Raw genomic sequence first — 24019 nt, 5'->3', positions numbered from 1 at the left:
TTCTGCACAGGTTTCCACCTTTCACTGGAAAAAACTGAAACTGTGAGCATAATAATTTTTGCTTTTTTTTGAGACAGGATCTTCCTATGTAGTCCAGACTGACCTCAAACTTGCAATCCTGCCTCAGCCTCCTGAGTGCTGGGATTACAGGGGTGAACAACCACACCTGGCTAGCTGCTTTCCTCCCCCTCTACTGATGGACAGTGAGTCCCAGGTTTGGTATTTGGGGACTTCTCATTTAAAACTCATCCCCTTGGAGAGCTGGAAGTCTCATCAGTGTCACATATCTGATCACCTCTGTGTCCTTGGCCTCCAACCTGCTGCTCCTCCCCGCCTCTGCCGTCCTAAGACGAAGTAGCCCCATTGTCCTTCTGTAGCCCAGGTCGCCACTCTGGGGTGTCCTTGCCTCCTCTTTTCTTTGCAGCCCCCATCCCATCTGTGAGCCATCCCATGGGCTCAACTCTCAGAAGATTCCAGAGCCTCAGTGCTCCACGCCTCCAGTCTAAACTGCCTCCCTGTCTTCACTCAGCTCATGTGGCCTTGTTCTGTGTGCATTTGTCCTGTGTCCCCCAAAGGCTCATGTGCTGGAAGCTTGGCTCACAGTGCGGTGATGTTAAGAGATGTGGGACCTTTAAGAGGCGGAACCTAGCAGGAGGTCTTTAGGTCACTGGAGTTTGTTCTCAGAAGGGATTAAGGTAGTTCTCTTGGGACCCTAGCTAGTTCTCCAGGCAGGGTTGTAATAAAAAGAGTAGGCCTAGCCTCTCCCTTCACTCCAGCTTCTTGTTGTACCACCACATGACCTCTTCCTTTTTTTTTTTTTGGTGAGACTGGGGTTTGAACTCAGGGCTTCCAACTTGCGAAGCAGGTGTTTTACGGCTTAAGCCACATCTCCAGTCCGTTTTGCTCTTACTTTGGAGATGGGGTGTGGTGAACTATTTTGCCAGGGTTTGCCTTGAACCTTGATCCTCCCGATCTCAGCCTCTCAAGTAGGTGGGATTACAGGCATAAGCCACAGGCACCCAGCTGGTGTTTCCCTCTTGCACACAATCTTGCCATGATGCCTTCCACCAGAGAGGCCTCAGCAGAGCTGGTGCCATGCTGTCTGAACTTTGGACCTCCAAAACTTTGAGTTAGGGGGGCGAGGTGTGTGGCTCAAATGGTAGAGCACTTGCCTCTGTGCCCACAAGTCTCTGAGTTCAAACCCCAGGACAGCCCTAACCAGTCCCAGCTATTTCCTGATAGTAACAGAAGTGGGACTAACAGAGAACTCCACCCTGGCCTCTTCCCAGTCTCTTGTCTCCACCCACAGAACCTGTCTGGATATGAGTTGGGTCAGATCAACTCCTGAACTCAAGAGGCCAAGCAGGCTCAGCAGGACCCCACTCCCTACTCCCCCCTACCCCAGGGCCTCTGCATATGCCAGTCCTGCTGCCTGGGGCACCTTTCCCTGAGTACCTGTGAGACTCTTCATCCTACCTCCTTCAGAACCTTCCTGGGAAGGCCTCCCTCACGGTGAGCGTTAGGCTGTTGTGTCCCCCACGCTCACCGTGGCACTGTAGGTTTGCCAAGCAAGCGCACGGGTGTGAAGGAGGAAAAGGACAGGGCCACGGATTCTGGCTTCCAGCTGGCGGGGGACCTGTGGCTGCCCCAGCCCGTTCTTACCCTTGGCAATTTTGATGTCCAGAGCTGTACGGATCAAAGCCATGAGGGTGGAGTTGAAGTGGACGGTGTTGTCGTCTGCCACAGGCAGGTCCATCCGCAGGAGCCTCTACAGAGAACCCCAGGTGAGGGCGGTCACTCTTGGCCCCTGCCCAGGTCCCCTGAGAGCCACACCCACCCCACTCAGGGAGCCCCAGGAAGAACTCTGAAGGCAGTGGCAGTCCCTCTCTGGTCCCAGGATGAATTTCCTGATTTCCTTTGGTGGTAGTACGGAGAGTACTTGGGTCTCCTCTTTGCTTCAGAGCCTCTGCGCCCTCCCCTCCCCTTTTTTTGCGACAGTCTCATGATGCAGGCTGGCCTTGAACTCATTATAGAGCCCAGGCTGGCCTGGACCTCGAGATCCTCCTGCCTCTGCTTCCCAGGTGCTGAGATTACAGGTGTGCATCACCACACCCAGGTTTTTCAATCCCGACTGTTGGACCTGAGACTCGACATTCCCAGAGTTGTCCCCAAACCCCGCCCTGCCCCAGAGTTCTTCTGGATGGCTCTGATTCCTCCTGACCCCAAAAAGAAAGAGCACAAGCCAGATGCCAACAGAACGCACGTGCAGTAGCCAGGCAGAGGGTCCCCGGCTGGCCACAGGCTCCCAGTCCCCCCACTCCCTGCTCGGCCCAGACCAGGGCAGCCTGGGTGGACCCAGGGCATGCCATTCCTGAGAGGCAGCAGGCAGGTGGCCCCTGCAGACATGCAGCAGCGAGGCGGTGACACAGAACAGCAGACAAGGGGCGCATGCAGACGCGGCATCGAGACTCATTCATAGCTCCGTGGGAGGAGTTATCTGGGGGAGGGGCCGGATCTTGGCTCTCTGCGTGACAGAGGGAGAATGGGGGAGGGGCAATCTCTCGGGCCAGGAAAGAAAATATTCCCTGAGTCTCACGCGGGGGCTCTGATCCCATGCTGGGCGGCGTCGGAGGGGACACTGGGCTGGTGTGTGGCAGCCCAGGCTGAGGTGGTATGGAGGTAGGGAGGGATCGAGGGCAAGTCTGGGGCTCACCACGGGATTCAGATACACGTTGGCAAGCTATAGAGTGGGGACACAGGGAAGGAAATGGGAGGGTAGAGGACAGTGAACCCAGAGTAGGATAGGAAATGAGGGCTGGGGCAGGGCAGAGAGGGAGGCAGTAGACAGAAGCACAGGGGCTGGGATGTTGTGCACAGCTGCTCAGGTTGTACACTGCACAAAGGGCTCCCAATCTCGGAATTGGTGGATTTGTGTATTATGACAGTTTTCCCTCGGACAGCAGATGTTTTGTGTTCACCACATTGGTGGATTACGACAATTTTCCAGCAGACACAGGTGTTGTGTGGAAAGAGTGCTGTTTTTCAAAGTTGCACAAAGAGAGAGCTGTGGGCCCTCCGTGGAGACCAGGAGTGAAGGGACTCCCCTCCTTGTATTGTACACATACTCCTCCAAGGAGAAGGACAAGAGGAAAATGTGAGAGAAGGGACGGGCTCGTGGCCTGAGCCACTGGCAGGTGCAGAGAACTGGATGAGGGGGAGGAAAGGGGACCATAGCAGTGAGCAATTAGGGAGGAGTAACATGGACAGAAGGAACACGGAACACAGAAGGCTTGGTGGGGGGGAGGAGGATGGGCTTAGGGGGTAATTTGGGGGGAGGGGAGTCTTTAAAGGCCATCCCTGACCATCTCCAGGATGAGGTGAGGGAACAGAACGTCTGTCACTGGTGCCAAGGAGACTCCAGGACAGAGGTCTAGAGGGGTGGCTTGGCCAGGCCTGGCGGCCGGCCCCTCACACCCTCAGCCAGCATGCACCACCCCCCCAGTCGGCCATGGTGCCTGCCCACCCCAGGCCCCTGCCAAGGCAGCGTGCATGGCCTGCATCAGTGAGCCACCGTCCAGGGGTCCGCTGCGGCCTGCCTGCCCACTCTGGAACAATGGAGAGGCATGTTGGAGGGTCTTAGGGGGACGGGTGGCACAGGATGGGGGTTGGGGAAGCATCTCCAGGGGAAAGGAGGGTGTGGGGGGAGGCTCTGTAGACTTGGTGGGAGGTGCTGGACCCCCCAAGGCCCTAAGTCAGAGATCAGCTTCAGGTGACCATGTTGGGGGCTCAAAGGAGAAGGGATAAGGCCAGGGCCTCACCTTCTCTGGGGGACCAAAGTCCCTGTGCAAGGTGCCTGCTCCGTACATGGTGTTGGGGTTGCTCTAAGTGGGTGGAGACACAATGGTGACTCCCCTGGATGTATGTTGGGGTCCAATTTTGTTCCCTGGTGGTGGTAGGGAACCCAGTGGGTGTCAGGGGACCAGGGTGCTCCCCCCCCCCCCCGCATGTTGCCATAATGGAGTCTCAAAACACGAAGACAGTCATCAGAGAGGACGGACACAGTGTGCTGCCGAGTCACGGATGGTCACGATCCAAGTATTTAAGGAGAAAAGAAGAAAAGAAAAAGAAAAAGAAAAAAAAAAGGAGGAAAACGCTGGAAAAAAGAGACCGGGCTGGGCGTTTCCGGTTGGCAGTAAAAAGTCCCCAGTGCTTGGAGATGTGTGGTCGGTAAAGATAGACTACCTTGTAAGCCACTCTGGCCGGACACTTCTTCCCCAGACCCAGGGGCGGGGACATGTGTCTCAGCATCTGATACATGTCCGGGTAAGGCATCCGGCCCCTGGCAGCACCAAAACACAAAAACGGGGGTGGGGGCGGGAACAGAGAACCAAAGGAAGGGCAGTGGGGGGGCGGGGGAGGTGGGGAAGAAACAGAAGAAGGATAAAAAAAAAATACAAGCCAAGAAAATAGAGAAAGATGCAGAGAATGATAGAAATTTCAAATAAATGGAAAAGAGGGGAAAAAAATGGAAGAAAGGTGATTAAAATAAAAGAATTATTTCACTGCTCACAAGCAGGGAGAGAGAGAGAGAGAAACAGTCAGATTCAACTTGAACTCTGAGCTCTGGCTCTCAGGGGTGGCGGAGGGCTGGGGTGGGGCTCCTCGCAAGCCAGGCTTTGGGTTCGTGGTCATTTAGAGTTCTCTGATTTGACTGAGGCTGGTCTCTGAGGGGGCCTCGGAGGGGAAAGGGGGACCAGGGCGGGTTGGGGGGAGGGCTGGGGACTTTGGGAGGCGAGGGGTGGAGAGGGAGAGAGTGGAGGTGATGGTGGGGGGCAATGCCAAGTTACAACTTCCCCTCTTGGGGGATGCATCTGATTTGGGGTGCCGTTGAGACCCCAGGATGGGCTTTAGCTAAGAGCAAGCAGAGATGGCTGAGGGGGAACAGAGAAATATGTTCCATGCTTCCTCAAATCTACAGGGCTGCGTTCTGTTGGCTAGGACACTTTTCTAGTTTAATGCAAGAAAAAGAGATGGCTCTGTTTCTGAGTTTTTATATATATATATATATATATATATGAAATATATATATCGAAGAACCCCAAGCCACACTCATTCCATCGATGCTAGCAGGTTTTAGTGGAAATCAAACCTTGCAAGCCACCCTATGAGGGCATTTCTTGCCTAAGCCGAGAGGGGGAGATATTACTCGCAATAAACTGTACATATCCTTATAATGAATGCGACCGCTGCAAGGAGAAGACAGGGTTAGTGGGGTTATGGGGTAAGCTGTGAGCACACGGGCTCCCGAGCACGCCAGGCCGTGAGAAGAGGCTGGCGACCTCTGGGTTTGAAGCAGTGACAGAGACTCGGGACAAGTGAAGGTCCTGGGCCACCCGCAGACCCTGGGGGAGAGGAGAGGGCTCTGCTCGGGGTGTGCTGGGGGTTCTGGCCTGGGGCAATTCCCCCCCACTCCAGGCTCTCTTTGTGTATCTCCCTTCTCTACCATCTACATGGGCTACACTGCGGGCACGTGGACTACAGAAGGGGACAGCATCCCACTGCTGTGACCTAAAATCAAAAGAGCAACAGTTAAAAGAGCCAGATGCTGACCCCCAGAGCCAGGGAGCACCCCAGCCTCTTGGGCTCCCAGAGGACTTGGCTCTTCCCGCCTCCTTAAGAGGCCTCCCCCCCAGGGCTGAGGCAAGGGAAGGGGGTGGCTCAGGCCCACTGGGCCCCGTAATGCTCATGCTCCTCGGGCCCCAAGTCCAGCTTGGACTTGATCCTCTGTTAGTGGTGAGCCCCGACCAGGACGTGGACATGACGCCTCTGCATGGCTGCCTCTGTGTGCTGAACAGGGCTCAATGCATGCTGCCTGCCCCACTTTGAAGTACCCTTGGGTTCCAGGAAGAACAGGATTGATCGCCTGCTGGCCAGCAGGGGGCGTGCCGGTACCACCAAGGGGGCTCTGTCTTTGCATGGCCACTGACACACAGGGGCCCATGAGGGTCTGCATCTGGCCTCCCTGGCCCGTGTGACTACCTGCCCTACTTTATTTTTTAAACGATTTTTGTTTCTTTGGGTGGTGCTGGGGATGGAAGCTAGAGTCTCACACGTGCTAGGGATGTGCTCTAGCACTGAGCCACACCTCCAGCCCATTTTAAAATTTTTCATTTTGAGCCAAGGTCTTATTATGGAGCTCAGGATGGCCTAGGACTCATGATCCTCTGCGGTTAGAGGCCTGTGTTACCACACTCAACTCTGCTCTCTGAGGTTTATCTTTATTTATTTATTTTTTGTGCTATTGGGGTTTGAACTCAGGGCCTACACCTTTAGCCACTCCACCAGCCTTTTTTTTTTTTTTTGATGGAAAAAAACAAACTATTTGCCAGGGCTGGCCTTGAACTGCAATCCTCCTGATCTCTGCCTCCTGAGTAGCTAGGATTACAGGATCAGCCACAAGCTGCTCTGAGTTTTGAACTGGGTTCTGAACTCTGGTCTTGTGGCCAATGTCATCCGCAAAGGTGGCTCAGCCTCTCCAGGAGAACTGAGGCCGCAGGCTTCCTCCTGGCCTGTCCTGACCATCTGGACGCCTCACTGTAAGAGGCAAGAGGATTCGTGGGGGTGTGGGCTCTGTGAACCTTCTCACAGGTCACTCCTTCCCTCTTTTCCTATAAAGTCTGTGCTTGGGCGAGGGTGTCCTCCAAGTGTTCCCACGCTATGTGCTAGACTAACCCACGTAACAAAGGCCCAGCGCCTGGGACCTGACTTAGCTCACGTCCTGGCTCCAGGGAGAGGTGAGAGACATGGCATGGAGGCAGAGGACTCCTTACCAAGCCGCAGGGTCGTACTCTGCCCAGACACGCACATACTCGTCCAGGTGGTGGGGGCCCAGGATGGAGGAGTCTCGGGTGAGGTACTCGAAGTTGTCCATGATAACAGCCACAAACAGGTTTAACATCTGTGGGGACCCAAGAGGGGCAAGAGGGGAGAGAAGGGGAAAAAACATCAGAACTCACCCTGGGGGAGACAGGGAGACGAGATGGGGAAAGGGAGAGAAAGAGATGGTGGTCAGAGGAGACACACAGTTACACAAAGAGGCCCGGAGAGAGGGATCCATTGCAGATGGAGCAGAGAGATACAGAGACAGTATGCGGATGATGGCAAGAGATGGAGTGGGGTGGAGGAGCCATCCCTGGGGGACCCCAAATCCTCCCACAAGGCCGAAGGCAGATATTTCACTGGGTGTCCAGTGGGGGAGATTCTGTCTCTGCCAGGGGACACTGGGCAGCGTATGCTACTGTGACAGGTACCTAAGCTGCTGGTGCTAAAAAGCACTGACCCCCTCCTTGGGAACACAAGTTAACTAAGAGCAGGGGAGAAGCTTGGCATCCCTGTCTCCATTTTGTTTCTGTCTTTGCTGAGCCATTCACCTTGCAGCCACCTTGGATTCCTCAAGGACAGGACTGATGATGGCATCTTTACGAAGAGGGCTTAGGACAGACCACCCAGAAATGAGGGCCATCACTTGGAGCAGGAGGGCTCATCCCTTGGGAACCACATGGTCCCCTCAACTGAGAACAGTGATAACTTCTCCAGGACCTTTGGAGAGCAAGGACTAAGATAATGACCAAGAAGGCCACAGGTGTGACTGGGACTGTTTAACTATGCATAGCTTTGCCCTCTGCTCTAATTCTTTCTCTATTTAAACCTAAAGCTCACGTGTACCCTGAAAATGTCTGAGGATGAACTGACTGCTGTTTCCCCAGGGATGCCCATGTTACATACTAACCCTCCTTTATCTGCCCCTCACCACGGTGCTTTATTTGGGTACAGGGGCAAGTGACCGGGCCTGACACATGGAAGGCAAAGACACTGCTCAGCACCCATGTGAGCAGAGGCTCAAGAGGCCCCCATGTGAACGTCTGGAAACTCCACTCCAGCCTGGCTCCGTGATCTTGGACAGAGCAAGTCTCTGACACCAGACACATTCTAGAAAAACCCACTCCTGGGTTGGAGACCTGTCTGGGGACTCACCAGGAATGAGCAGAGGAAGATGAAGGAAACGAAATAAAAATAAGCGAACTCGTTGCCGCAGTCTGCGGTGAGGATCCCGGAGTTCTTGTCGCACGGCTTCCCGCTGAGACATGACAGCATGATGTTGTGCCAGGCCTCACCGGTGGCGCTCCTGTGGACAGGGACGGCGTCAGGGCACCGTGTCCTGACCACGCCCCATGGCCTCCCAGGGAGGCGAAGCATGCAGGTTAAGCCTTGCGCTTAGGATGTGGCCATGAACTGAAGTCTAAGGTTAGTCATCTTTTCCTAGCTGAAGAGGGGTTCTCATCCTGGCTGTGCAGGAAGCATTATGCAAACACTGAGGAGCTGGGGGTGCTGGCTCACACCTGGAATCCTAGCTACTCAGGAGGCAGAGATCAGGAAGACCGCGATTCAAATCAGTCTGGGCAAAGAGTTCACCTATTTTGAAAAACCCATCACATAAAAGGGCTGGTGGAGTGGCTCAAGGTGAAGGCCCTGAGTTCAAGCCCCAGTACCTCAAAAAAAAAAAAAAAAGCTGTTATTAATTTCCACTGCCACAGACTTGGATTCAATGGGTCTGGGGACATCCGTATGATTTAAAAGCTATCCTCCCTTCCAGGTGGCTGTTTTCTCTTAGTACTTTCTCCCTAGGTCACTTCAATCTGGGCATTGTCCTCAACCCTGCCAGCCATACTCCTGCCGCAGGGCCTTTGCACTGGCTGTGCCCTCTGACTGGATGCTTTCCCAAGATATTTATATGGTGTAGCCCCCCCCACCCCAACTATCCCTTTTGATTTTTGAGACAGGCACTTACTGTCTCAAAAGCCAGCTCAGGCTGGCTTCAAGCTCATGATCCTCCTGCCTCAGCTTTTCTAGAGCTGGGATTACATCTGAACACCACCATGCCTGGTTCATGGCTCCCGTCCCTTCCCTATTTCTCTCAAATATCACACCAGAGAGGTGTGACCTTCCTCCTTTCTTTTTGTTGTCAGATGAAAAAAATGTTTATTGTGGCAAAATATACATAATATAAAACTTACCGTTTTAGCCATTTTGAAATGTACTATGCAGTGACACCAAGTATGATTAAGTATGTTCAAATTATTACTTCATTTTTTTTCTGGTGGTACTAGAGTTTAAACTCAGGGCCTCCTGCTTGCTAGACAGGTGCTCGACCACTTGAGCCAGGCCTCTAGCCCTGTTCACACTGTATGTAACCATCACATCGTCTAAATCCAGGACCTTTTCATCTTTCCAGACAGAAACTCTGTCCCCATTCAACACTAACTCCCCATTGCTTTCCCCCGACCCCAGCCACTGGCATCTACCATTCTGCCTCCTGTCTTTATGAATTCTGCCACTCTAGGGCCACCATACAAGTGATGTCATACACTATTTGTCCTTTCTGTCCACTCCCTCTTGATCTTAAATTTTATTCCCTTTGCACCATCAACAATCAGTTTACCAATTGTCTTCCCCAGGGAAAGCACCAAGCCTCCAAAGGGCAGGAAATGTTTTCTTTCTTCCTCTGCGCTATTTCTTGCTGTATCTGTATCTATAGCAACACTAGGCACACAATAGCTGCCATAAACGTCTGCTGACAGATGAAGGAATTCCAACGCGAAGCCAGATTAAGAACCAAAGAATCAACTGGGCACCGGTGGCTCACATCTGTAATCCTAGTTACATGGGAGGCTGAGATTGGAAGGACTGTGGTTTGAGGCCAGCCCAGGCAAACAGTTCGCTGTGAGTGAGACCTTATCTCCAAGCACAGGTGCAAAGTGGACAGGAGGCGTGGCTCAAGGAGTAAAGCACCTGCTTTGCAAGTGCGAAGCCCTGAGTGCAAACTTCAGTCCCACAAGCAAAACAAAACACAACAAAAAACGGTACACCCCCCAAAGAATCAAGCTTCAGAATCTACAGCCTGGGTTTTCCCATCTGTCAGATGGCTTGCCACGAATTCCCACCTCTCAAGGTCGTCAGGAGGAGAGAAGGAGATAAAGATCGTAAAAATGCCCTCTGGGTTTGTATCTCAGGGCCTTTAGCGCCTACTCTGCCGGGATCCTAGTGCCCCACACTCCAGTCCCACACCTCCCCGAAAGTGAAGGATGAGATTAGGGCACTGAAGTCATTTGGACACCGGAACAGGATGTGGACATCCCCTTTCTGTACAGAAGGAAGCTAATGGTGACACGCCCCCAACGGAAAGAGAAGGGAGAAGACACAGCCCACAGCCGGAAGAGAAGCACTAAGGCACGCCCTCTTCCCCTAAGGCAAAACGAGGACACGCCCACCACCGGAAGAGGCGGGGCAGCCACGCCCCCTCCCCTCTCACCGGAAGAGAAGCATGAGGGCCTGGAAGAACGTCCGGAAGTTATTGTGCTCGGTGATTTGGAACTCGTCCTCATCACTGTCCTCATCCTCCACGTCGATGCCAATGTTGCCAAACACCTAGAGAATTGGAGGGTGACGACCAGGAGCGGCCATGTTCCCTATAGTGGCTCCAGGCGGAAGCCAGATGAACCTCTGTGGCTGCCTCCCTGGGTACCTTAGGGGTGGAGGACTCACCTGCATCCCGATGATGGCGTAGATGAAGAAAAGCATGGCAATCAGCAGACAGACATACGGCAGCGCCTGGTGGGAATGAAGGCAGTGAAGAAGCGTTCTGGGGCCCCTTAGCCTTTTCCCCCTGTTCCTCCACTGGGTGGGATGACCACATGCCACACCAGCGTCTTTCCAGGACTGATGGCCGTCTTTGGAGGCTCTGGGACAACGCCTTTGGATAAAGCTTTGCAATCAGACATGAACCCTGAAGACTGGAGTCAGCAAGGCGATACCACGGAGTCACCTCTCGTCCCCCAGAGCCTGGGGTCTGTTCCCGGGCTCACCTTGAAGGACTGCACGAAGGTCCAGAGGAGGATGCGGATGGTGTAACCCTGCCGGAGGAGTTTGATGAGTCGGGCAGCCCGGAAGAGACGGAGGAAGCTCAGGTTGATGAAGTTATTCTGGGGAGATGGAGGAAGAGGGGTGACCATCCGCCCACCCCGAGGGGCTTACAGCTGTCACCATTCAGAGGCCCCTACATGAAGCCAACCAACAGGAAAAAAGCAAGCCAGACCCCAAATAAGGAGGGAGAGGAGAGAAAGCACTATTAATGCACTGGTGCTGAGGAAAAACTAAAATAATAAATAAAAATTAAAATCAAAGGAAAAAAAAAAGAATTTGGGGAGAGAGGGTGGGAGGAAGAAAGGAAGGGGCATCAACTCAAAAGCATAAGCTCTTCCCTGCCAGCCCCACCCGCAAGGAGGGAAGGAAAGAAAAAAAGGGGGCGGGAGAGGAAAAAGAAACAGGGATGGGGAAGAAATAACAAAAGAACAAGGAAAAGAAAATATATCCGAATCATCCAATCAGGAAAAAAATCGAGATGGTTTTTTTGTTTGTCCCAATAACCAAATGCACTGAGACGGTAGGACATAAGCGGTCAAGTTGCGGAACCCATCACAAGTGTACGAAGCACAGACACGGGGCGGGCGGGCGGGGCGGGGGCGGGGCGGCCAGCGCGCTCAGGCCTGGTGGACAAGTGCGGTTCCGAGGGCATGTTACGCTCCGGGCCAGAAATGCATCTGTCACGGGACTCACCGGGCACCCTGCCCTGCCCTGCCCTGCCGAGCTGCCCACCCGCTCCTGCCCGCCCTGACCTCACCCCACGGCCAAGAGGAACAGCGGCTGGAGCCAATGGGGAGAAAACGGAAGAGCATCTTTCCTTACCCCCTTGGCGAGCGGGAATGGGGAGGACGGGAGGGAGCTGGAGCTGGGGCTGTTCGGCTGCAGGGTGAGTCCTCACTGCCCGCTGAGTCGGAGAAGATGCATTTGGGGCCCTTTCCCCCCTCTCAGGGATGGCTTCTCAGCTCCTGGGGCTGGGTGGTGTCACGGGACCAGGCCTGCGGGAAGCAGGAAGGACTCAGCTCCCGGGGGCGGGTGAGCTCCGAATCAGCCCGGGCCCACCGAGGGCTGGGTGCTGGGGGTGGGGAGGTAGCGCCGTCCCTGCCCCCAGGACCTCCCTGGGTGGCTCCTGCTTTGGCTCAGAACCCCCCTGACTAAGTCACTGCCTCTGTTTCCTCCCACCCAAGCTAGAAGTGGTGGAGGTTGCCAGCTGCAAATGGTGGGCACGGCTCATGACCCTCCTGGGGCTTCAGGGGACACCAGTGAGGGATGGGAGGCTCCACGTCACAAATGGCCCCAATTTGGCCAATGAAGCAGTTTCTTGGGCCTGAGCAGTGTTCGTTTTGGTGGGGCTGGGGTTTGAACTTAGGCTTCATGCTCAGGTGCTCTATGTCTTCAGCCACACTGCCAGTCCATTTTGTTTTTGTTATTTTGGAGATGGGGTCTCTAGAACTATTTTTCCTAGCTGGTCTCAAACCTTGATCCTCCTGATCTCAGCCTCCCAAGTAGCTAAAATTAAAGGCATGAGCCACCAGCACCTGTTTTTTTTTTTTTTTTTAACCCCCTTCCCTGATGTACTGGAGATTGAACCCAGGGCCTGGCACTTGGGCCACATCCCAGACCTTTAAAAAATTATTTTCTTTTTAAGACAGGGTGTTGCTACCTTTGCTCAGGCCGGCCTCGAACTCAAGATCCTTCTGCCTCTGCCTCCCAAACAGCTGAGATTATAGCTGTGTACCACCATACCCAGCCTTTTTTTTTTTAATTTAAAAAGTGATTGTCTGGCAGCCCACATGCCCTTCAGTGTTCTAAGATTTCCTCATTCTAGATATGACACCCCTTTTCCTGGCTTCCTGTGTTTGGCTGGCAAAGGCCTTTGACTGTGAAACCTCTGCCTCTTCCCTGGCCAGTACCAAGCAGGCTGGAGGCAGGAGGCACATGGAGTCTCCTGCTAAGAGCAGACTTACTGTGCTCTGGTGTCAAAGATCTGTAGGTGTCCTGGGGACAGGCCACATGACAAGATTCAGCTTGGCCTAACCCTTGTCACTCAAATGGAACAGGGTGACTGTATACATTGCCTGATAATCACAACATCCTTCTTGGTTTCGAATGTGTCCCAGCTGGGTAATGAATTTTTCTTTTTCTTTTGAAACAGGATCTGGCTATGTAACCCAGGCTGGCCTCAAACTGGCAATCCTCCTGCCTCAGCCTCCCAGGTGCTGGAATTACAGGGGTATGTCACCATGCCTGGCCTCTGGACAGAAAGTGACAGGGGCATCTTGCTTCCCACTGCTGTTGGATCTGTGCCTTGCACTAGCTCTGGCCTGGGAGCTGACTGGCAGGGACTAGAGTTCAAGGAATTTCTGTGGCTAGCAAGAGGCCTCTGGGTTTGCCCATGGTGTCTAGGATGCTCTGTGGGACACACTGGCCTTAGGACTTTGGGATGGGGCAGGGGGCTGGGAGACCCTATCCTGACCACACTGGGTCCAGTGAGTCTTCCCAGTGCCTCACACAGGTTCCCAAACCCAGCTTAGCTAAGAGAGTCAACCTCCGTGCCCAGCTGACCTAACCCCAGCCCTGCCTGGCCACCCAGCTCCACCTGGGGATGGGGCCTCTGGCCCAGGTGTCCCCAGCCCCCTCCCGTGCACCCCAAGTACAAGCCATCCCTTCCATGGGTGGGTCATAACATGTGGACTCGGCCAGGCATGCAGAGGCAGGCAGGCCCTGAAAGCAGCCGGGGCTCGGGGCAGAGTTGGCACCATGCAGAAGCAGTGGGGGAACTGGCAGCTGGCAGGAGACACATGCAGACAGCAACAGCGTGCGCCCTTGTTGGAGCAAGGGAGGTGGGAGACACATGAGGGAGGGAGGGGACGGGAGGGCAAAAGTCCAGTTGGGGGCAGGGGTTTTGGTCAGCCCTCATCAAACCCTCCAGCTCTTCCTGGGTGTGCACCAAGTCCTTTGAGCATGACAGAACCTTCAAGGGACTTCCTCTCCCTAGCCTCCATATCTTGTCATCATGGTGTGATGTCCCTCGGGTGCAGAGACATGAGCAGCATCCACCCAATGGGCTCCAGAGAAGTCCTGCCACTTCTAGACCCTGTTTCCCACCAGACCCCCCTTTAAGCTCCAGACACCTAACCCAACTTCTTCCAGGAATCCTAAGGATTCTTCAGCCTTGCCAGGCCAGCACCTGTTCTCTTCTCCACTCCGACCCTTTCCTTGCCCTCCCTTATAACCTCTATCTCCCCTTTTCCAGCCACAGCCAGCACTCCAGGGCACTGGCCCCCCAGGCCTGATGAGCTCAGCCCCAGGTGTTCCAGACCCTCTGCTGAGGTGGTTGGCCCTGCTACCTTGACCTTGTCCACTGTCACCTGCAGCTGGGATTCCTGGGCCCCCTCCAGCCCCTCCCACTTGGCTCTGCAGCCTGGGATCTCTAATCACACACCTCACAGAGCCTCACCTAGTCCTCCTGGTGCGCAGGATGAACCCACCAAAGCCCCCACTTGGGGCCCTGCCTCATTAGCTTCCTAAGTCAGTCTTCTCTGCTGTCTTTGCTCCAACCACGCCCCTCACTTGCAAACCCTGACTCCTGCACACTCTGCCCTGCCACAGGGCCTTTGTACATGTTGCCCTGGGGTCAGCATGCAGTGCCCTTTTCTTTGTAAATGACACTTATTCTTCAGTTTGCAGTGCAGCTACAATTTCAAGTGCAGTCTTGGGCTCACTGAACCAATGTCTGTCTCCTCTACCTCACTGGGACTGCTTCTGCCCACTGCTCCATCGGTGGCACCAAAAACACCATTGGAGCAGCACCAGAAGACTCAGCAGAAGCAGGCAGCAGAAGGGGAGGTGTAAGAGACTTCACCTCGAGGGATGTGTGGAAGGGGTGCAGGCTGGAGGGTTGGATGGACCTAACAGAGAGGGACTTTCTGTGTTGGGGGCTGGGGGCGGGATGAGGTAGAGAAGGAGTGACAAAGAGGACAGGTCATCAGTGTGCAGTGGCCATGGGTAAATGACCGTGCGTGTTGCAGCATTTGTGCACAGCCTCAGCCACCCATCTAAAGGCCACTAGACCCCAGTGTGGGCTTTTGGGGTTTCCCTGCTACAGTCTTTCTTGCAGGACGCCCCGCCCTCAGGCCCCTCCACTGGACTTGGAGATGCAACTCTAGTCGGCCAAAGCCAAAGAGCTCATGGGCTTGTGTGGAGGCGAGGGACGGGAGGAGGAAGAGAGGGAGAGAGACAGTGTGTGTGGGGGGGTGGGGGGGTGGGGGGCAGCTTTCCTGGAGCCTGAGCTTTACGGAACTGAAAAGGAGACAGATGTGAGAGGCAGGTGGGCAGCGGATGTGTGTCTGACAGCTCAGAGTGTGAGCGATGTGTACTGGAGGAGGTGGAGGCTGCATGGGGGTACAGCCCTTTCTCTGCAAAAGACACAAACCCACCAAGACAGGAGTCCCCAGTCCAGAAGTAATAAGAATGAGGGGACAGACGGAGAGGAGGGAGGGGGAGAGAGGGAACTGAAGAGCCTTGGGAGGAGGAGGTGGAGGGGTTAGGCAGGGTGAGAAGGATGGACAGACAGAAGGGAAGGGTGGGGAGTGTGGCAGGCGGGCGCCCCGTTGGAAAGCTGAGGTGGACCATGCAACGCGTTCACAGTTAATGTAAGGCATTTAGACTTCAGAAAGAAGTAACACCAACCGGATTCTAGATGCAGATGTTGAAGATGGAGGGGGAGCGGGCGGGCGGGATTGGTTGGGGAGGCGATTCAGCGTTTTTTAGGTTGATTTGTAACCAGTGCCAAAAAACCCATGGGTTTCGGTTCCCGGGCGGGGAGTGGGGGTGGTGGTGGGTTGGGAGATAAGTCATTGGTGTATGAACACATAGACCACGTTCATGGATGAACAATGATTTCATAGTGCATTTTGATTGGATGAGTTTTTTTCAGACGGCGTTGTGCCAATATACAGTTTAAACAGAAGGCATGAAAAGAAGACAAGACAAGAAACACAGTCATTATCCGCCGCGCACAGGGCCACCCGCGTCACCCCGGCCACCTGGGCGCTGGGATGGCTGCCACACGCCCTCTGCCCCTTGAGCCCCTGGGACCTGCCCTCCCCAGTATCGTGCTTCCCAGGCCTCAGCTTGGCTGAGCTCTGGCCCCAGACCTGGTGGCCTTACCTGGGAGGCAGACAGGGGCTCTGGGGACCACCTAAAGCAGTCTGGGAATTCACCATACTGGGGGGGGGTGTCACCCAGCTACTACCTCGCCCTCAAAACCGCACCTCCAAGGACAGTCAAGGCAACAACAGCAGTAGCAATAATGATAACCACTTGTGAGCTATTTCCTGGCTGGTTCTATACAAGCATTTCACAGTGATCACTTTTTTTTTGGCAGTACTAGGGTTTGAACTCAGGGCCATGCACTTGCTGGGCAGTCTCTCTGCCCATTAAGCCACACCTCCAGCCACACTGGTCACTTTTTGTTTGGTTTTGCAGTGCTTGGGATGGAGCCCAGGGCCTCTCACCTGCTAGGCAAGGCTCTACTGAGTTGCACCCCGGCCGGTTATTATTATTCCTACTGTTATTAAGATGCCACTGACCCCCACCCCAGCCCTTGCAATTGAACTTCAACACTTTGCCCTACCCTCCTCACAATCTCCAGGGTCCCCAAGCCTGCACTCATTGGCAAACAGCCAAGAATAGGGTCTGAGACAGGAACATGGGGCCAGAGTTTCCCAGCAAGGGAGATCCAGAGAACAAGTCCTCCCTGTGCTGGGGATCCTCCAGGTGTGGGGCATGGGGAGGGTGGATGTCTGCTGCAGGGACCCTCTGATGGCCCCTGGGAGTACCATCCTGGCCCAACACAGGGACAGTGCAAGTAGAATGTACTTGCGACTTCCCCTGGCCCTGGAGCAGGTTCAGCTTTGTTGCCTTTAAATGTCTCAAATTCTCTTCATGCACTCATCGCCATTACTCATGAGCCTCATTTATTCATAAGTCCACAGCCATAAGGCAGGGACGCCCACCCTGCAGTGGATTTTGGATCCCGTTTCCCCTGGTACCCTCCTAAGGGGCTGCCCTTGCCCCGGGGACTCCCACTTCTCTTTCTAGCCCAGCTCTGGGCTGAGCCAGCTGTGGCCGTCAGGACCTTTTGCTTCTGGAACCCCCTCACTGGGCCGCCCAGCTGTCCAGCCCCGACACACCCAGAGAGAAGCCAGCAGGAGACTTACCCCAAACTCAGTCACGAGGATGTCTGTAATGCTGCCCAGAACGGTCACAAAGTCGAAGATGTTCCAGGCATCGCGGAAATAATTCTAGAATAGGGACGCACAAGACAGAGATGCCAACAGAGGGCTCTGTGCCCTGGCCACCCAGGCACATCTGGGACATGACTGGTATGGTCAGAAGCCCGCATACTGGTGGCCATCCAAATGCACAGACTGCTACTGAGGGCTGCTCCGTGTCATGTGCATCCCCTCCCTAGGACTCCCACGTGGGCTTCTAGCACTTCCCCCTCTCCCTTGGGGAAGTGGCTGCTCTTTGCCCAGCATTTAAGTCCCTAGATGCCGTATTTAAAAAAAAATTTTGGTGGTCCTGGAGTTTGAACTCAGGGCGTTGTGTCCATAAAGTAGGCACTATACCACTTGAGCCACACTGCCAGTCCCCTCTGCTCTGGTTATTTTGGAGATGGGGTCTGACCAACTATTTGCTTGGGCTGGCCCTGAACCTTTATTCTCCTGACCTCAGCCTCCCAAGTAGCTAGGACTACCAGCATGAGCCAGCAGCACTTGGTCCTAGGTGCTATTTAAAGAACTTTGGGTCTCTCACCAAGGTACTTGGGACAAAGATCATTAGGGGGCTCAGACATCAACACCACGCACTTGCCCCAGGCCAGCAGCACAGAGGTGCAGTCAGGATTTAAACCCAGGCCTGGGTGAGCCAACATCATTGTGTTTACAGTACTCACTACAACAGCAGACTTTTGGGTCCAAATCCCAGTTCTAGTACCAAAGCTGTGTGGCTATGGGTAAGTGGCTTAACCTCTCTGTGTCCCCCCTTCCCTATCTGGAGAAGGAGGACAATAACAGAAGTGCAGAGTGAGCACTGAAACAGGGGCCTCAAGGCTGCTGTGAGTAGAAGTAGTGCAGTTACTTCCTGCTCAGCAAGGGACTCTGAAGAATTCTCTCAGCCCGAGTGACCAGCAGCATTCCAGACAGCGATTCTCTGTAAGCCTGGGCCCCTAAATAACCTGGAGATCAAAAGCCCCTCTGCAGAGTATAAAGAAAACCTCTGCTGACAGAAGCTACTGAGATGCTTGTTACTGCAGCTTAACATGATGTGACCTGACTGATACATCCCTGGGCTGGGTGCTGGCTATGAGAGACACAGACGTACAGCTGTCTTGTTAAAACACAGAAATACCCAATACTGTTTGGTAAACAGCTCCAATCCAAGTTCCCAGGAGTCCCCTGCTCTCCTTAACCCAGAACTGAAATGGTGATACTCCAGGCTCTGGGGGGGGACCTTTGCTCTAACTAGGTCCATTCCAAGCAGGAATGGGTTCAGTGGGTCCCATGGCCAACACAGGCCTCAGAGTCCCCACGAAAGCAGGCGAAGACTCAGGCCCATCTGTACCTCACAGAGGTCCAGAGCTGGACCTTGCCTGGGCACAGGGTCCTGGAAGGCGGGGAAAGGACAGCAGTCAGACAGTGAATGTGAGTCCCTGGGCATGGAGCCTGGTACACAGTAGGTGCTCAGCACATGGAGGCTGTCTTACAATTGCCCAAATGGAATTCAGCTCCATTGGCACTTCCGGTCTCTTGGCAGGTGTCCACCGCGCCACTCGTGTCCCTCAAACCTTAGTATACACCGTTGTGACTCTGTGCTGGGAGTGGCCTTTGACTGACAGGGAGCCGGGGACGACTACTCTGCCCACCCTGGAATGGGACTCCAACAAGATGCGTGCTCTCTGCTGCCACCTGAAGGTCCCCACCGGAGCCGCTCCTGGAGGTAACGGGCTTCTTGAGCACCCTTTGCTGGCTAGTTCCGCCCTTGTCCCTCAGCCCCTCCTGTCCTTGCTGGGCTCTGGGCTGTGCTTCCGAGGAGCTCAGACAATGTCCTAGGTGTCTACAGTTCTCATGCCCCAGAGCTGAAAGGTTCCCTTCTGTCTCTAGCCTGAGCAGCACAGGAAGACTGTGGGCATTCTCTTAGGTGGAAAGGAAAGCTCAGTGTAGACTCCTGCAGGATAGGCAGGGGAAGAAGAATCACATTGCTAGTGGAGGACCAACTTGGGATGTCCCAATGCTCTCAGCCCTGGGAAGCCGGGCTCCCATTTTGTGGATGTGCCCTTGAAAGCAAGGAGACTAAATGACTCGGTAGAGGCTGCACAGCTAGAAAGGGGCTGAGGCAGGATTTGAACCCAGGTATGGGTGCACAGGGAGCCGAGTTCTTCCTTGCACGTGTTCCGTGATTCATCCTGAGTTACACTGCCCATAGGTGGCGTCCCCAAGACCAGAAGGCTGAGTTGGTGCTCCCATGCCAATGGCAGAATGTCTTCTTCAACTGACAGGTGCTAAGCACAGTATCAACAGGTCTGTCTGGTTGTACCTTAAAGAGGCCCCTAGGGATACTCGTGAAAGTACAAATGTGGACCAGGCATGGTGGCTCAACCCTGTAATCCTAGCACTTGGGAGGCTGAGGCAGGAAGACTGTGAGTTGTAGGCCAGCCTGGGCTGCCTAGCAAGACTTTGTCTCAAACACAAACATAAATTTGGGGGGTGCCACTCCACAGCAGGCTTCCTTTGGAACTCTTCAGAAGCAGAGCCCGAGACAAGGATCAAGTGCAAGGAACTTATCCGGGAGGTGGTCCCAAGGACAGTTTTGCTGACACATGGGTTATAGTATTTGGTGCTTAGAAGGGCTCAGCTGAAACAGGCCCTCCTGCTCACGGGCACCGCTGGGTGCCAAGGTGAGGACCCAATCTCCTGAGAGCCAGGTGACTACAGGTCATTCCCTTCAGGGACATGGACTAGACCAGCCATCAAGAGAACAGATATGACTCAAGTTCAGCTTGGCCACTCCCTGAGGATGTCCAAGAGGTGACTAAACACAGTCATCCATTCTATAACTTGGATCTGAAAGGTGCCCCAATGTCACATTAAAAGCCTTGCCCCAGTCTGTGACTAAGGTGGTGGAACCTTAAGAGGTGGGGCCTCACGGGAGGAAGTTAGGTCACTGGGGGTGTGACCCTGAAGGGAATATTGTGAACCCAGCTTCTTCCTCTGAGATGAGGGGAGCAGCTTCCTTCAGCACCTGCTCCCACCATGATGCTCTGCCTCACCACAGGCTCCAAGCAACAGGGCCAAGTGACCACAGACTGAAACCTCTGGACCATGAACCAAAATAAACTTTTCTTCCTAAAAAGTTAATTATCTCAGGTATTCTGACGAACTAACAGCTAACACATTTGCCGTCAAGATAATGCTCAAGCTCAGCGGTGAAAAATGAAGATGAAATTCTTTCCCACCTAATGTCACATCCCCCACCCACCCCATCCCTGGAGCTCCTGGGGGTTGAAGGGCATCAGGTTGAGACTAATGCACTAACGGAGATAAAAATCAAGCTAGTCTATCATGAAATGCATTTAAAAGGAAAAGAAACAGAACTGACGAGGAAAGACCGTATCAGAATACACAGTGTACAGTAAGGCTGGGGACTGATTATACCTAACAACTCATTTGTTGGGTACAAAATTTCATTTTGGATACCACTATTTCATTTCATGTCTGCAATGTTGGGCTCAATTATAAAATGTATGTCTTCCTGTGAACTGTGGTTAAAAGGTTTTTTTGTTTGTTTTTGTTTTGGCACAGGGTCTCACGGCACAGCCCAGGCTGTCTTGGAGCTCACGATCCTCGGGCCTCAGCCTCCTGAGTGCTGGGATTGCAGGTGTGCACCACCATGCCAGCCACTACAGTTTGAGTATCATGGACTCAGAGCCTCTGATAAGGGCCTCTTAGTGCCCTTACCTCTAGGGCAGAGGATCAGTGTTCTGATCTACCTGCACCTGGCATACAATGACAGCCTGGTCTCATAGGCATTACTTGGCATGCGCAGGTGCCTAAGTAGGGCTTGTGGCCATGGGCAGGATGCTCAGGCCATCACTGGGGAAAGGGGTCTTGGGGCCCAGTGCGGAGACCTTACCCAGCTCCTGTGCCCCATAGGCTTCCTCCCAGCCCACAACAGTAGCCCCACTATATACTTACCAGAATCCCAAAAGCCATGACTTTGAGCACACACTCCAGAGAGAAGAGGGAGGTGAAGACGATGTTGAACACCCTCAGAGCATTCTCATAGGCCACAGAGGCGCCATAGAACTAGAGAAGGAAGGGGAGGGCAGTGGCAGTAAGTGATTTGGTGGGGACTGGGAAGACAGTTTCATGGCTATCTTCCCCGTGCAGGACTCGGGCACGTGGCTGACCTGGGCCTCAGACAAGGATGGTGCAACATTGTTTTCAGAGGAAAAGCTTTGAAAATCCCAGGTCTTCATGGGCTTGGGGATATCTTATTTTGTTTGTTTTGAGAGAGAGTCTTGCTATGTAGCCCAGACTGGCCTTGAACTCATGATTCTTCTGCCTCTGTTTCCTGAGTGCTGGGATTACAGATGTGCACCACCACGCCTGCCTTACACCTTTCTTTTTTAAGTTAATGTATAATGTACAAGAAGCACACCTGCTCTAATTCTTACTGACCTGTCTCATGAGACCACTCCTTAGGTCAAGGTTTAATACATTTCCAGTATCCAAGAAACTCCGTGCATCACTTCCCAGTCAATAACCAACCCCAAAGGTCACTGCTGTGCTCATTCTGTAGGAAATATTCTGGCAATATTATTATTTGCGCCTCATAAAGCAGGCGCTCTGCTCTACTACTTGAGCCACACCTCCATTTCAATAAGTGATTTAATCAGAGCTGAATCAACCTACAGACCTAGCTGCCAGTTCTCTGATTTGGAGATGGTCCAGTGTGTCCTTCAAAGGCCCACTTCAGGGTGGTAGGATTGAGAGGTGGGGCCTTTAAGAGCTGGAGCCTGGTTGTAGGACGCTAGGTTATTGGGGGTGAGTCCTTAGAAGGGACGGTAAACCTTCCTCAGTGCTCCTCTCCATGCCATTTGTTACGGGCCCTGCTGGAGCCTGCACCAGCCTGTCAGTCTCCCAATGCGTAAACTTAGGAAACCTCTTTTCTTTACAAGTGAGTCTGTTTCAGGTATTGCATTATAGTAACAGAAAAATAGGCTAAAACAGAGATTACAGGGAATATGACAGCTGGAGAAGGCAATAATAATGTCCCACAACAAGCACAGCACAGAAGTGACATAGTCTGAGCTCAGTTCACCTGGTTTTCCCAAAAAGTCGGTGGCATCGAGAAATAAAAGGTGTGGGTAGGGCAGAGACTTAAATAAAAGCTCGAGGCTCCATGCAGCTATTCAGATCTTGGCTCAAAGGACAACTAGGTAGAAAAGACATTTTAGGGACAATCAGGAACATGTGAATGTGGATATTAGAGAATTATCACTAGTGAAACCTAAGAACCTTGCTTGGTCAAACTTGAGGACATGCTGGGATTTTGGTGTGCACTACTGAGTCTGGCTGAAGAGCTGCTGACTTTGTGGAGCAATTCTGAAATGCCACGAAGGTGCTGAGATCATATGAGCTTTCTCATTCAGTCCCCCCGACTCCCCATTTTAATGACAGGGAAAGTGAGACCACAGTGAGTCACTAGGCACTTGGTAAGGTGGGACAGTGAGTTAAATGGCAGTGCTGAATTTGAATCCAAGACTCCAAACCTCACAGCTCAAAGGTTCTGAGGTTTCACCATGGTGAGGCTCCATGGCCCAGAGGCTCCGAAAGTCCTCCTGTCCCCGTCCCTCATTTCATCCATCTATCCATCAGACACTCATAGAGGGCTTCTTGTCCCCTCTGAACCAGGACCTTGCTGAACTTATGGGGTCAGGTCTCTGGCTGCCTGGAGCACAAAGGCTGGCGGGGATGCCTATGGTGCAACCAACAGAGATGTCACTGCCCGTGAGCTGTTCAGCAGGATGCCGCAGAGCCTGGGGAGGTCAGGGAGGAAGCCTTGTGCAGGGGCAGCTGGTCAGGCACAGTGGTGGGAAGAGCGTCGAGGCAGGAGGGGCTACAGGAGTGGAGGGAGGGTCTTGCACTCACCTTCATCATGAGCACAATGGTGTTGAGGGCGATCATGGCCATGATGGTGTACTCGAAGGGTGGGGACACCACGAACTGCCACATGCGGTACTGGAAGCTCTGCTTGTTCTGTGGCATGTGCCGGGTCAGTGGCTTGGCACTGATGGCGAAGTCGATGCAGGCCCTCTGTGGGAGGGAGGCCAGCGCGTGAGCCACACACAGAGGACCCCTCCCCCACCCTCCAACCCCCAGCCCATTGATGCTACAGCCCTGGCATGGGCGAGGACGAAGTCCTCAGGAAGACAGCTTTCCTCTCCCAGGAGCTACAGCTCCTTGAGAAGTCGCCATCTGCGAGCCTGAGCAGACATCTCCTTTGTCACCTCACGGAATCCTCTTAGCAAACGTTTATCTTGCACCCCACTTTGCAGAAGAGGGGAACAGAGGCTCGGAGAGGTTGAGCCACTGGCTTGAGATGGCACAGCCCTGAGTGCTAGATCAGCTGGGGCCGGTGGTTCACGCCTGTAATCCCAGCTACTTGGGAGGCAGAGATCATGAGGATCAAGGTTCAAAGCCAACTCAGGCAAATAGTTCAGGAGACCCTGTCTTGAAAATACCCATCATAAAAACGGGCTGGTGGAGTGGCTGAAGGTGAATGCCCTGAGTTCAAACCCCACTATCACAAAAAAAAAAAAAAAGAAAAAAAAAAAAAGAGTGCCAGATCGGAATTTAAACTAAAGTCTGACTCTGAATTCTGACTATTTTATCTTATTGAGTGTCTTGCTTTCCTTTCCTTTCCTTTTGTTTTTTTTGGCAGTACTGGGGTTTGAACTCAGGGTCTTGCAGTG

At 53.5% G+C, this 24019-nt stretch overlaps 1 protein-coding gene across 2 annotated transcripts in view; it reads right to left on the bottom strand.

The window, feature by feature from the left end:
* The window catches only part of Cacna1a (calcium voltage-gated channel subunit alpha1 A), a 189767-nt gene that overhangs the window by 15863 nt on the left and 149885 nt on the right, over positions 1-24019 (bottom strand). The window contains exons 29-38 of one of the 2 annotated variants that reach the window (XM_074053975.1): positions 23196-23360; positions 21237-21347; positions 17202-17285; positions 10923-11039; positions 10603-10668; positions 10370-10485; positions 8035-8185; positions 6831-6958; positions 5150-5246; positions 1663-1768 (exon numbers count right to left, since the gene is read on the bottom strand). In XM_074053975.1, coding sequence (XP_073910076.1) covers positions 1663-1768; positions 5150-5246; positions 6831-6958; positions 8035-8185; positions 10370-10485; positions 10603-10668; positions 10923-11039; positions 17202-17285; positions 21237-21347; positions 23196-23360 — 1141 coding nt within the window. Of the gene's footprint in view, positions 1-1662; positions 1769-4242; positions 4340-5149; positions 5247-6830; positions 6959-8034; positions 8186-10369; positions 10486-10602; positions 10669-10922; positions 11040-17201; positions 17286-21236; positions 21348-23195; positions 23361-24019 lie in introns of both variants that reach the window. The other variant, XM_074053974.1, reaches the window with a different exon arrangement.

Source organism: Castor canadensis, chromosome 14 (genome assembly GCF_047511655.1).
Source record: "Castor canadensis chromosome 14, mCasCan1.hap1v2, whole genome shotgun sequence".
In the NCBI taxonomy this organism is placed as follows: Eukaryota; Metazoa; Chordata; class Mammalia; order Rodentia; family Castoridae; genus Castor; species Castor canadensis.
This window is presented reverse-complemented; position numbering and strand designations above follow the sequence as displayed.